The sequence below is a fragment of the Pelmatolapia mariae genome, linkage group LG23 (genome assembly GCF_036321145.2).
Source record: "Pelmatolapia mariae isolate MD_Pm_ZW linkage group LG23, Pm_UMD_F_2, whole genome shotgun sequence".
NCBI classification, from domain to species: Eukaryota; Metazoa; Chordata; class Actinopteri; order Cichliformes; family Cichlidae; genus Pelmatolapia; species Pelmatolapia mariae.
The window spans coordinates 24,980,001-24,992,422 of record NC_086246.1 but is presented as its reverse complement, the minus strand read 5'-3'; the positions used below and the strand labels follow the sequence as shown (position 1 = coordinate 24,992,422).

Below are 12,422 nucleotides of genomic sequence, written 5' to 3'. Positions count from 1 at the left end.
AAAAACGATGAAATTTTATTTCTAAAAAATTATTATGTCCTATTGTAAACATAAGTAATTACATACAAAATAATTTGAGTTTAGTTCATTCGTATTAAGTTTAATTAATTGGGTTTCACGTCACTTTGAAGAGTACCAAGAGAGAGTTGCTACACAAAGAAACCAGAATAAAGCGTCTTATTTTGAAAGTGTCGGCAGACGGAAGCGCTGAGGGGTACTGAGCTGCCTCGGAGCTTATAGAGGTCGTCGTCACGGTCTTTAGTTACGCACTTGAAAGATGTCTGCGGGAAAGCAAGGAGACGCTCTGTGCTTCTTTATCAACGGGAAAAAGGTAAGTTTAGAGTTTTTTTAATGTTATCAGAGCGACCGTTTTGTTTTCTGACAGATGAAATCTGCACAGCTAGCAATTTCCCAGCTTCGGGTGACTTTTTACCTCGCGCTGCTGTTAGCAAAACTCTTAATATCATTTTTAGACAAGCACAGGTGAGTTAAAGTGAAGGCAGAAGTGCTGAGTAAAACGTTTTCAAGTTTGAGTTGTAATGACCTTCACACATGTGGCGAAGCGAACAAAAAATGCAGGAAGAAGAAGACATTCTTAGAAAGCTGCCATCTATATTGGTTGTGAAAAGGTAAGGTGCATTTGCAGAATAAGTGCAAGCATACACAGGACTGCGCATGTTCTTACGGTTTTGTAAAAGAGAAACAAAATGGGCATTAAAACACCGAAAGCAGGCCATGTTCTGCAAATCAAAGAGAAAACACCTGGCTGACTCACGCTGAGCGACAGTTTCTTTGTGTACCACACCGTCAAACCTCTCCATCTTGGCCTCAAAACAAGATCGTGAGATTTCGGTGCAGAACTTTATGACTCAGGGTGCTTTCACACGTGCGGTGTCAAGTCGTTTCCCCGCCTCTTGCAGTGTATTTATGCAGGTGTGAACACAGTAATCGTTAGGTGTACGTTACACGTGTGAGCTAAAAACGTCCCGTATGCGTTGTATTCTCAATGCATGGAGGTGCTTTAGATGTGCAAAGGTCTATACGGGCTAGCAACCAGCTGTGAAAGGAACGTAAATCCTCAGTTTTCTCACACAGCGCCTTCATCCTGTTCTGTCTTTCGTTGCTCCTGCCCAAAAACCATCTGGCCAATGAGCGGACTCCGTGTTCTCACGTGGTTTGTAGTGACGCAATTTGGTTCGCTTGGAGTTCACTTCAATTTTTTCTCTGTGTGAAAAGAAACCAAAAGCTACAAGTTTACAAACTCATCGGCTGATTAGGACCAGAGTAAACAAGCTACAGGTTTGAAAACGCCCTAACATACCTCAAGCTGGAAGGATGTGCAACCAAAGCACAGGTGCTCTTCAAGGTTGTGTGTCCAGTCCAATTCACACTTCTTATTTAGACACGTGTGTCCAACATCCACCCATCCAACATCCACCCATCCAACATCAGTCGTTGGTCGACTGGCAAATAATGAGGTGGCCTGCAGAGAGGAGATCCAACATCAGAAGGCATGGTGCTCTACCAACAACCTTTACTCTGATGGTGGATTACAGGACGTCCAAGAAAAGTGGACAGGACGCCGTCTTCATCAGTGGTGCTGAGGTCGAGCAGGTAACAAGCTTGGAGATCCTTGAGGATCTGACGAGGTCTCTGTAAACCGCCTGTAAGATAAAGAAGTCCCTGAATCTATTCTCCGCCTGAGCAGGTTGTAACAGGTCCATCTGGCACACAAATACCTCGCCAACTTCTACGGCTGCATTGTAAGACCTTGCACAACAGTGTGGTATTGCACCTGCACTGTGGCTGAACAAAGGGCTCTGCAGCGGGTAGTAAAAGCAGATGACTGCACTGTTGGCACCCAGCTGCCTGCCATCACCTGAAACGCTTCATTCAGTGTTCACGTAACATCACCTGCTCTGACCCCACTCACCCTCACAGTAGACTTTGGTCCCCTGACAATTGGAAAATGGTATCATGTCTAATATCTCCCCAACCATGTGCCACTAAGTACTTTACCCCAGTCATACAGTGTACTGTACACAATTATGCAAAATTAGAAACTGCCACTTTGTCAGCATTGACATAGAAGTCATTAATCTGCTGTTGTTTTATGTTTAGTTTAATCTATATTGTGTGATATTGTGTTTGGCTCTTCCCTATTTTTTTATTTTATTTTTATTTTTTTTTTGTCCTCTGCAAGGTTATTATAGTTAATTAAAACTAAAATTAGGTGTGAAAAATTTTAGTTAACTAAAAATTCAAATAACTAGAAATTTGATAAATTAAAAGTAAGTGAAATGAGGTTGAACTTGGGGGAAAACTAAATATATCCTCAGTGTTAGCATTTATTAGTTTGGTATACTTTACCTGATGAGGCCGTGGCTGTCTGCAAGACTGACTGAGAGTCGACAACTTAAACTTTTTTCTATTCTAAAACCTGTACTGTTTCTTTTCCCCTAAATCCTGCCCTCCATACAATAATTAAATGGATGAAAACTAATTTTTTCACAGTATACAAGTATACAAGCACAGATTTCCTTGTGCTTGTATACTGACAATAAAGTGAATAATTTGAATAGTTTTTCACTAATGAGGGCAACATTATAATACTTTTAATGCAAGAAGTCATGTGACAGTAAAATACATCATGCTAACCCGTTATAACTCAAAAATGAAAGCAATCTTCGGCGTGATAATTGTAGAAATATCTAAGTTAGCTTAAAAATGTTTAGCCTATAATTAGATTTTAATTCTACTTTTACCTGAGTCAAGCTTGGTGATTTATTTTATTTAATTATAAAAATGCATGTTAATTTTTAAATGTCAAAAGTAAGCTTGTTGAATATTCAGTTTCACAGTAAAGTGTCTTTGGTGCAGTTCAGAGTTGCTGTTGCCCCTTATTACATCCATCCATGTTACACCTGTCTTATATATTATTGTTCATCTTACATTCTTCCTAGAGATGAAATTCTAAGATTAAACTGACCGTCATCTAAGCTCTAGGCGCAGAAGAAACATGCTGTACATTCAACACGCAATATGTTTAGTGCTTGAGGTACCTCGTCACGTCTTCCACAGGCAGAGAGAGAAACCTAATGAGCATGTGCAGATTACGTGCCATCGCTTGTTGCTTGTTGCTTGTTTCTGATCAGATTCACTGTAACAATTGCCCTTTGTCTCCTCTCGTCCGACACAAATGGGACTATAAAATGGAGTTTTCTATCTCTTAACTATCACTTAGATTAGCAGGCTGTGATCCACATGTGACTTTGAACATGGTTAATAAAATATTCAAATCAAACAGAATATGAAGTTTTACCATTGGAGATCTTAGAAGCGATTCAGTGTGTTCTCCTGGTGCCATATTGTCTTGGTTGTGGTGATGTTTTCTTTTGGGTTTTTTATTTATTTGTATTTTTTGTTTTTTGTTTTTAAATGCTTGAATGACTCGTAGGCTGGTGTTAAGTGGCTTAACAAGCAAAAAAACATACTGGGAGTAGGTCAAAAAATGAGTGGAAAAAGCAGTTGGTGTCCAAAGAAAAGCTCTGAAAGACCTTTAGAGAGCCAGGAGAAATATTGATCAAGAGTGCTTTAAAGTATTTCAGGAAAGTCTGGCTGCTTGGTGACAAAGTATAAAGAAATGAGAGCTGGCTCAAGACTTTTGCCCAGCACTGTATAAGCAAAATAAATGCAGATGTTAGAAGAACTAATTTTCTTTGGTCCTGTTAAAACAGGTGACGGAGAACCATGCTGACCCGGAGACGATGCTGTTGCCCTTCCTCAGGCAGAAGAGTATCCTTCAGACCAGTTTTCAGTTCACCTTCGCTGTTTAAATGTTAATGCTAGTGCTGTCAGCCACGTTAAAACAGGCTAATCCGCGTTAACGCGGATTAGGCCCGTGTGAGGGTTACTCGGCATAAACGCGTTAATGCTGTCAATGCTGTCATCACAACTAACGATTGACAATTAACCCATCTGGAGCGCAGACTGACTCAAAATCCCTGAAATGTCTCTGTCAGCGCGTTTTGGGCAGGTTGTCCATTCTGCGCTCCAGATGGGTTGAGTGTGTTTAAAAACTTTTAATCATGATGACCGCATTAACACGTGTAAGCTGCGTTAACGCCGTGTTAACGCTGACAGCCCTAGTTAATACCTTAGTTGTAAGCATTTGGTGGACTTGTCTTTATCCTTGACTGTTGACTTCAGTGAAATTAACTGGAACCAAGTACGGCTGCGGCGGAGGAGGCTGCGGAGCGTGCACAGTTATGGTGTCGCGCTACCAACCTGCAACGAAATCCATCATGTATCCTTTATGATGTCACACCACCTGGTACTGCTGGGGTGTTGTCGGCAGGAATTGACTTATTTTGTTTTGGGGTTTTTGTTTTTTGTTTTTTCCCCATTTTGGTCATTTTGTGGCTGTCTGTGCATATTTAATGCAAATATCGAAGTTTAAGATGAACTTTAATATTTAGACTGCTCTAAATACTCAAGTTTTTTCCTACTTTTTAATCTGCACATTGGCTTTCAGTGCTTTTAGACCTTTTAGGGTGGCATAGAGACAGGGGCTTAAATGGCTTGTTTCAGGGGATGAACTGAGGGACTCCTTAATGAGCCAGTATTAGGAAAAAATGAACTGTGAATTGTGCCACTGTAGAAGAGTCCATAAATATATAATAGAAAGCTGGAAATGGCTTAAAAAAATAAAGTCTGAGTTCTGTGCTGTCAACCAACTTGACACTGTTTATGATTAATATCTGAGCAGCTAAAAAAAAAAACTGTTATTTGAAGAGTTACGAAGATGCCAGTGCAGTTGAACTTCTACTGTTGTCAGTGTATGTTTCACTTGGGCACAACTTCGGCCTTAGGACTGGAAAAATCAGTTTGTTGGTTGGTCTCTCAGCCTCTTTAAGTGAAATTAGATTTGCAGAAAACAGGAGAGAGTGTGAGTGTTGGCTGGTAATGAGCCAGCCTGGTGTGGCTGACCACACTGAACTTCTGTGGTGACCAATGGTCACTTCCCTCCCTGACAATGAAACAATACAGCCTGTTTGACTCATTCATCTTCCTGTTGCTGAGGAGGAGATAATGGGACACACACTGAGAGGAATCTGAAACAATGTTGAACAGAGATTTTAAAAATAAAGGACAAAACCAAACAGTTTAAAGCTGTTTTGTTTGGGGGATTTTTTTTTTTTGGCCACAATCAGCCTTATTACACGGTCTAAAGCAGTGGTGGGGAGCTCCAGGCCTCAAGGGTCAGTGTCCTACAGGTTTTAGGTATCATCCTGGGTCAACACACCCGAATCAAATGATTAGTTCATTACCAGCCTCTGGAAAACTTTGAGACATGTTGAGGAGGTAGCAGGCAGAGTGGAAACACTGGTAGTACTGGTCCACGTTCCACCACTTTAAAATAAAAGGTGCTGTTAATACAGTAGCTGTACTTACTGCTAGTAGGTCTAACAGTAGCTGTGTGCACTGTAACAGATGAAGCTCCCTCCCTGTGGATGCACAGTTGGGATGTTGACAGTAACGTTTAGCTCGTCCTGAAGGCGTTGAGTGGGTTCGGGTGCTCTGTGCAGGTCTTTTCTTTGTGGAGATAGTTGTAGAGAAGAAGCTTTAGAAAGCAGTACCGGTGCATGTAGTGTTGTTTTAGTGGTACTACTTCTTAATCTGCTAATACTTGCCTTAAGTCACCTTTACTTGTACCATCAGCCATTACTCGGCCAACGCCTGCCTGCTGCCACTCTGTCAGCTCCACGGAGCCGCAGTCACCACAGTGGAGGGCATCGGCAGCACCAAGAGCAGGATCCACCCGGTGCAGGTCAGTGCCAGGGACACCCCTGTTATTTTTGCCATCTACGTTTATGTGATCAACTTTTGTTTTTAATGTTTTACTAAAAATAACCAGGTCCTTAACAGATTTTAAAAATGGGTAAATGCAACCTCAGATGGGTAAGCCATTATTTATTGCACAATCAGGCTAACTGAGTCGAGTCCAATAGTAAAAACATGGTAGTAGAAACTTAAAAGTTCCCTTTTATTCCAAATTATTCCTACTGATAAGTTGGTTGGCTAATTCTGTGATTACATTTTAATGGCCAACTTTATTTACATGCAAACAAACTGTAAACCAAGTTTGGGGGGGGGGAACAACTACAAACACAAGTTAAACTGTTTGGTGTGTGGTTATGATGTCCTTCCAGGAGCGAATAGCCAAGGCTCACGGCTCCCAGTGTGGCTTCTGCACTCCAGGGATGGTGATGTCCACGTACGCTCTGCTGAGGAACAAACCGCAGCCCACCATGGACGACATCACAGAGGCTCTGGCTGGTGTGTTCACTCTCATTTGAGTTGTTTTTCTGCTGTCATAGTTGGTTTGTCACATGAAGCGGTGAATAGTTGTGCTGCCCAACTTTTGTCTTTCCTGTCAGTAAAATGGTACACTTAGTCTCTCCAGTCAGCTGAACACACAGTACTTTTTTTCTTTTGGCATAATCTGGTGAGAAGTAAATGATAACCCAGGAGAGTGACCACTCTGACTCAAAATCATTCAGATATTCTACTTTTTTCTTGAGGGCTCTTTTGAATTTTGGAGATTATGGCTTGTAGTTAATGAAAATCAGAAATCCAGTATCAATTATGGGAATATTTATTGAGATGAATAATAAAAAAAAAAAAGGAAAAAAAAAAAAAAAGATTTGCAGTACAGAAATATCCAGACTGTAGGAGTCAGGTCAGGCGTGTTGGCTGGCCAGTCAAGTTTATTTTATAACTAACTCGGTCACACTAGCTGACTTTTGACAAATGCTGGTTGGAGAATGGGACGCCATCCCACATTGGTGTGTGACCAGCATGAGGAGGAGGTGCCAGGCGGTAGTGAACAAAGCCAGGTTGCGAAGAGTAGCTAGAGTCGCACGTCTTTTTATAATTCACGGCTTCTTGTTGGGGAAAACTTTGATATGTTTTGATGACATTTATCACCAAAATAAAATGAGCTCACTGTGGCGTTTCTTCAGGTAATCTGTGTCGGTGTACCGGATATCGACCCATTGTGGAAGGCTGCAGGACCTTCTGTCAGGTACACTCTAATTTTAGGCAGTTTTTTTTTTTCACATTTATATAAAAAGAGAGAAATGTTGTGAGAACATGAGTATAAACAAATTGATACGTTAATGCCAACAGGAAGCCAACTGCTGCCAAGCCAATGGTGCTGCAAACTGCTGCCTCAATGGAGCGAAAAATGGTGATGAACCTGAGCAGGTGAATCCGAGTGTTTTTCTTTTCTTCTCTTGTTTTCTTCCCATTTTACTGATGCTGCTTTTAATGAAGCACATTCTTCTGACCTTTAACTGCTCAATCAAGCCATTAGCTTATATTTGGTGTTGCTGTTCTTTTTATGCACTGCTCTTGAACACCTGATCAACAGTGTAACAGTCAGTTAAACTTCAAGGACATCAGTGTCCATCTTTATGCTGAGGGGACCCTGGTTCATCATAGTGCAGGACAAAGCCCGGCTTTGTGTGGCCAGAGTGTGTAGGCAGCTCCTGGACGAAGCATTGATTGGCCTTCACGTTCCTCAGGACAAAAGCCACGTGAGAACCTCAGAGACTTAATGAGTCAGTGCCTCAAACACTGCCACATGGAGCCACAGACAATTTAGGAGTTCAGTGATGGCCTTGGTTTCAGAGGAGATTCAAGATTCTTTATTTGTCACATGCATAGTTATACGAGTACACCATGCAGTGAAATGTATCATGACACGCTCCTCGACTGTGCAAAAAGGGAGAGAACATAATATACGTTAAGTGAAAATGCTGCATGTTCTAGTTTAGGACCCGCATGGCTTGGGGATTGAAGCTCCTCTTGAGTCTCTCTGTCCTTCCCTGGATGGTGCAGAACCTTCTGCCTGATTGCAGAAGTTGGAACAGATCGTTCCTGAGCCACCACAGTCTCCTCGGGAGCATGCTGAGGTTGTCAGGAGTGCATGCGGGCACACGGGAGTTAATCCAGGTTTATTGTTTTCTGTTTTCTCATCTGCAGGAAAAGCCTCAGCTCTTTGACAAACTGGATCTTCTGCCATTGGATCCAACACAGGAGCTGATCTTCCCTCCAGAGCTGATTGTAAGTCATCAAAGGCAACAAGAGGAAGGTCTTTAAAATTCACACTTACACCCTGATTTGGTGCAGGAGTATCTAAAGCTCCAGTGAAACTATTGATGCTACAGTAATGTCCGTCTTCACTACAGCTGATGGCAGATACAACGAGCCCGCAAACACTCACCTTTCATGGGGAGAGGGTCACCTGGGTGTCTCCGGTTTCTCTGGAGGAGCTGATCCAGCTCAAGGCCAAACATCCCAAAGCTCCGCTGGTCATGGGCAACACCAACATAGGTCAGCAGAAAACACACTCTGAGGCGTTTCTAACATGATTTAAAGAGCGGAAATGGAGAAAAGATTTTTCTTTGTCATTGTTTGATCAAATTCAGGTTTCTAAACTAGATCAATTATTGGTTAGACTCCTGCTTTTATAAAGTGTATCGTTTTAACCCCCTCCATCTGCTTTGTGCTGAAGGTCCAGACATGAAGTTCAAAGGCATCCTACATCCGCTGATCATCTCTCCAACCCGAGTGAAGGAGCTGTTCGAGGTCTCTCAGACGCCACAGGGTGGGTAACCTACACCTTCAGCTGAGGCTCCAGCCCTTTGTTGGTGTTCATGCACAGGCAATTAGGTTTTTTTTTTGTTTTTTGTTTTTTTTGAGGCTGTGGTTGGTTAATGTGCTTCCTCTCTGCAGGCATTTGGGTGGGAGCGGGCTGCAGTTTGTCTGAGCTTCACTCTGTCTTGGAGAAGCTGGTTCCTCAGTTCCCAGAGGAGAAGACAGAGGTGTTCAGAGCACTGAACCGGCAGCTGGGGAACCTGGGAAGTGTGCAGATCCGAAACGTCGCTGTAAGGAGAAATCACGCATGTGCCATTGATTGTTATTATTCGTGTTTTACTTCATTTCTAGATTTTTTTTTTTTTTTTAATTTATTTATTTTTTTTTTTTTTAAATTTCCCTCCTCCACATCCTGTTTCCATCGCTTAAATTAACCCTTGTTGTAGCACTAACCACCTGCTGTGAAAGAGTCCCATCTAATTTTAATTACAAAGAGCAAGAATTAAAAGTATTCATAGGATTTTGTTTTAACATCGTCCTGATGCAGGATCCTCAGCTGATATATCAGCTGATATTACCAATTTGCTCATATTTATTTGAACATTTATGATAGCTGGTGAATAAAAATAATAAAATTAAAGCGGAGATGAAACGCCCTTCATTTATGTCGAGGGGTTGACTTTGTCCACCAGAGGGAGCTCTCCAACCTTCCTTGTTGTCATCACAAGTAATCAATGACTTGATGTGAAAATGAGATCATTTTTAACCTGCATTGCGTCATCATCTTAGGTGTAGTTATGAGTTATTACTAACAAACATTAGGGAAATCGTGGTTGTGAAAGAACAAAAATATCGGCCGATATCAGTAATGGTCTTGAGTATCAGTTAGGCTCTTACATCACTGATGTTCCTGGAGCTGTACGGTGTTTTTGGGTCTTAAGGAGTGCTTAAGCATTTCACTTGCTCACCTTGCTTGTTATAAATTTTGCTCAGATGAAATTGGTGTCAATTTCCCAGTTTTGGAGATGTCAAACATGATTTCTAGAACGATTCATTGCTTTACAGTTTTCCAGGTGTATTTTTGGTGCTCTGCACAAGGTGAGCACCAGCTCTTTTTATTTTATTTTATTTTTTTCAAAATTGGTTGCCTAATACAAAATAGCCTAGGTGGCACAAGCCAAAGGATCTTGGTTAGATTGACGACCCATTTTATTTATTTATTTTTTCTGGACAATTCAACCATAAATAAATAAATTTGTGCTTAAGAATCAAACACTTCCAAAAAGCCTTTCGTTGTAGGATTGTCGTGTTCAACTTTAATTTCAGTATGTTTAGACATGCAAGCCTTCATCGGGGATCTGAACAGATTTCCCAGAGCCTGCTCCTTTTTCTAGAGCTGTTCAGCCAACAGGAGGATTGCATCGACACATCAGCCCATTATACACCCTGACTTAATACAGCTTGTTCTTTGAGTTGTATTCATATTATTTGTAACTGGTACTGTGGTTTCTTGCTTATGGAACATAGACTTAAGTTTGAATAACGTGGACTGCTGCTTTGTGGACACTATGTGCATCAGTGTTGGTGCGTTCCTCTCACCACATGTTGCATTTTAGCCGAGGGCGAGCAGAAAAGGGTCATTGTTTTTGTGAAATATGAAACTCCCTGATGAAGGCTTGTGTGCAGAAGCCTGTTGGAGTTCATCCAGTTGAACTTGACTAAAGCATGAGAATAAAGCCATTTTTAAGCCTGTATGTACCCATCCATCTGTTTTCCATTTCACAGAGCCAACACGTAGACGACCATTCATGCTCACATTGGCATCTTTAGAATCACCAGTTAACCGAACACCGTGCATGTTTTTGGGGCTCTGGGAGGGAGTCGGAGTGAAACCCACACAGACTTGGGAAGGACAAGCAAACTCCATGCAGAAAGACCCCACTGTAGATTCAAATGCAGGACCTTCTTGCCGTGAGGCGATGGTGCAAGTGTTGCTTTTGTTGCATATTAGCATTTTTTGCTGAGCTTTAGTGCTCTGCATATATTCCAGAAGGGACTCGGAGCCCGTTGCTCATTTTACAGGGCCGATCTGTAATGGCTACAGCTGCTGTGCACAGCTGTGACTGGTGTGTCAGGAACCGGTTAACAATAACCAGTCAAACAGTTGCTGCACAACATCAAAAGACCAACGCATTCAAATTCCCCATAGAACTGAAAGTAAAAAGCTCCTAAGATGTTATGTTTCATTAGGGCTGCACGATTAATCGTTAGAAAATCGCGATCTCGATTCATACTTATGTGCGATCTCATTTCCAAATGACAACGATCTTAAAAAAAAAAAAAGAAAGAAAGACGACGACGATTGTACCGCATTTTGATCCGGGACATAATCTGCATGAAAACAAGCGCTCACTCTTCCTGCTCAACAAATGACAAGGGCGGAGCCTTATACCACGTGATACAGAAGCTGTGCCGTGTGATGCTCAAATTGGTAGGAAAGAAACAACGGAGAACACGTCAGGGGTGACGAGAAAGTGACAGGAGAAAATTTGTCCCGGTCAACCACCCAAACATCAATAACGGGAACCTTATACAGCGCTTCCCTATACACGTCGAACTCCCGCAGGCACAAAGAAATTACTTACTTATCGCCTGACCAAAGATATGGCTCCCATCAACACTGTGCAAAACGAGGGATTTAGGAAAATGATCAACACCCTAGACCAGGGGTCGGCAACCTGCGGCTCCGGAGCCGCATGCGGATCTTTAGTCCTTCTACGGCTCCGCATGGTTTGGGGAAATAAATAATTTTTTGTAAGTAATTAGCTAAAGTCTACTTTATTTATGTTAGTTCTTTTATAACTCGTAGTTCTAAATTGGAAGATTATTGTGATATATAAATATAAAATTATATTGTATTAGTTTTTGATCGATCAAAATAAGCGTCACACTTGCGGAAGCCGATATACCCGCCGAAACGCCGTGCGAGACTTTCAACCCCAGGCAGGCCAATTATGGATCTTCGGATCCACATTATGTCAGCAGCTGTTCTCCAAAAACAAACACGTTCACGCCTCACAGACGACAGCTTACAGTCGTGCGTAAAGATGAAAGTGACCCCGATCGTACAGCAGACGCTGTGCGCAGAGGTTCAGGAGCGGAAGTCCCATTGTAAACATATCACGGGAGACCCGACTATGTTTCCATGAACACGCTTTTCAGCATCTTTTTATTGACCACTTTTCACACACGGTTGCTTTACGCATACAGCCGGTGTTAAAGCTCGCAGCCCGACACACACCAACACAACAGCATAGGTGGCACAGATGTTAAGGCGGCGAGGCGTGATTGCGGGTACCGCTAAGGTGCGTCCGCCTCCCCTGTAGCGGCGCTGCAGTCCACGCCCCGCCACACACATTAACCAGGTAAAATACATACTTAGGCGGAATTTTGCAAAGTTCAAAATGTGTTAATTACATAAATAAAATGTAATTTTCTCTGTAGCACTTCATGCATTTAGGCAACACACCTTAGTTGTTCACACAAAGCATAAAGGTAAAAAAAAAAAAACAATATATACAGTGTTATGTTCATTTTAGATGTCAAAAAGTATTTGCGGCTCCCAGAGTTTGCTTTTGCGTGGAAATCGCGTCCAAATGGCTCTTTGGGTGTTAAAGGTTGCTGACTCCTGCCCTAGACAAACGCTACACAGTGCCCTCCCGCAACTATTTTTCTATTGTTGCACTACCTGCTCTATG

General features: G+C 42.0%; 1 protein-coding gene across 1 annotated transcript in view; it reads left to right on the top strand.

Moving 5' to 3' along the window:
• Positions 1–228: 228 nt before the first annotated feature.
• The window catches only part of aox6 (aldehyde oxidase 6), a 25,431-nt gene continuing 13,237 nt past the window's right edge, over positions 229–12,422 (top strand). Inside the window, exons 1-11 of the mRNA XM_063465980.2 lie at positions 229–331; positions 3,738–3,795; positions 4,210–4,306; positions 5,722–5,830; positions 6,213–6,339; positions 7,026–7,087; positions 7,192–7,269; positions 8,050–8,130; positions 8,256–8,400; positions 8,582–8,674; positions 8,803–8,954. Of these exons, the coding sequence (XP_063322050.1) occupies positions 278–331; positions 3,738–3,795; positions 4,210–4,306; positions 5,722–5,830; positions 6,213–6,339; positions 7,026–7,087; positions 7,192–7,269; positions 8,050–8,130; positions 8,256–8,400; positions 8,582–8,674; positions 8,803–8,954 (1,056 nt within the window). The 5' untranslated portion in view covers positions 229–277. The remainder of the gene's footprint in view (positions 332–3,737; positions 3,796–4,209; positions 4,307–5,721; positions 5,831–6,212; positions 6,340–7,025; positions 7,088–7,191; positions 7,270–8,049; positions 8,131–8,255; positions 8,401–8,581; positions 8,675–8,802; positions 8,955–12,422) is intronic.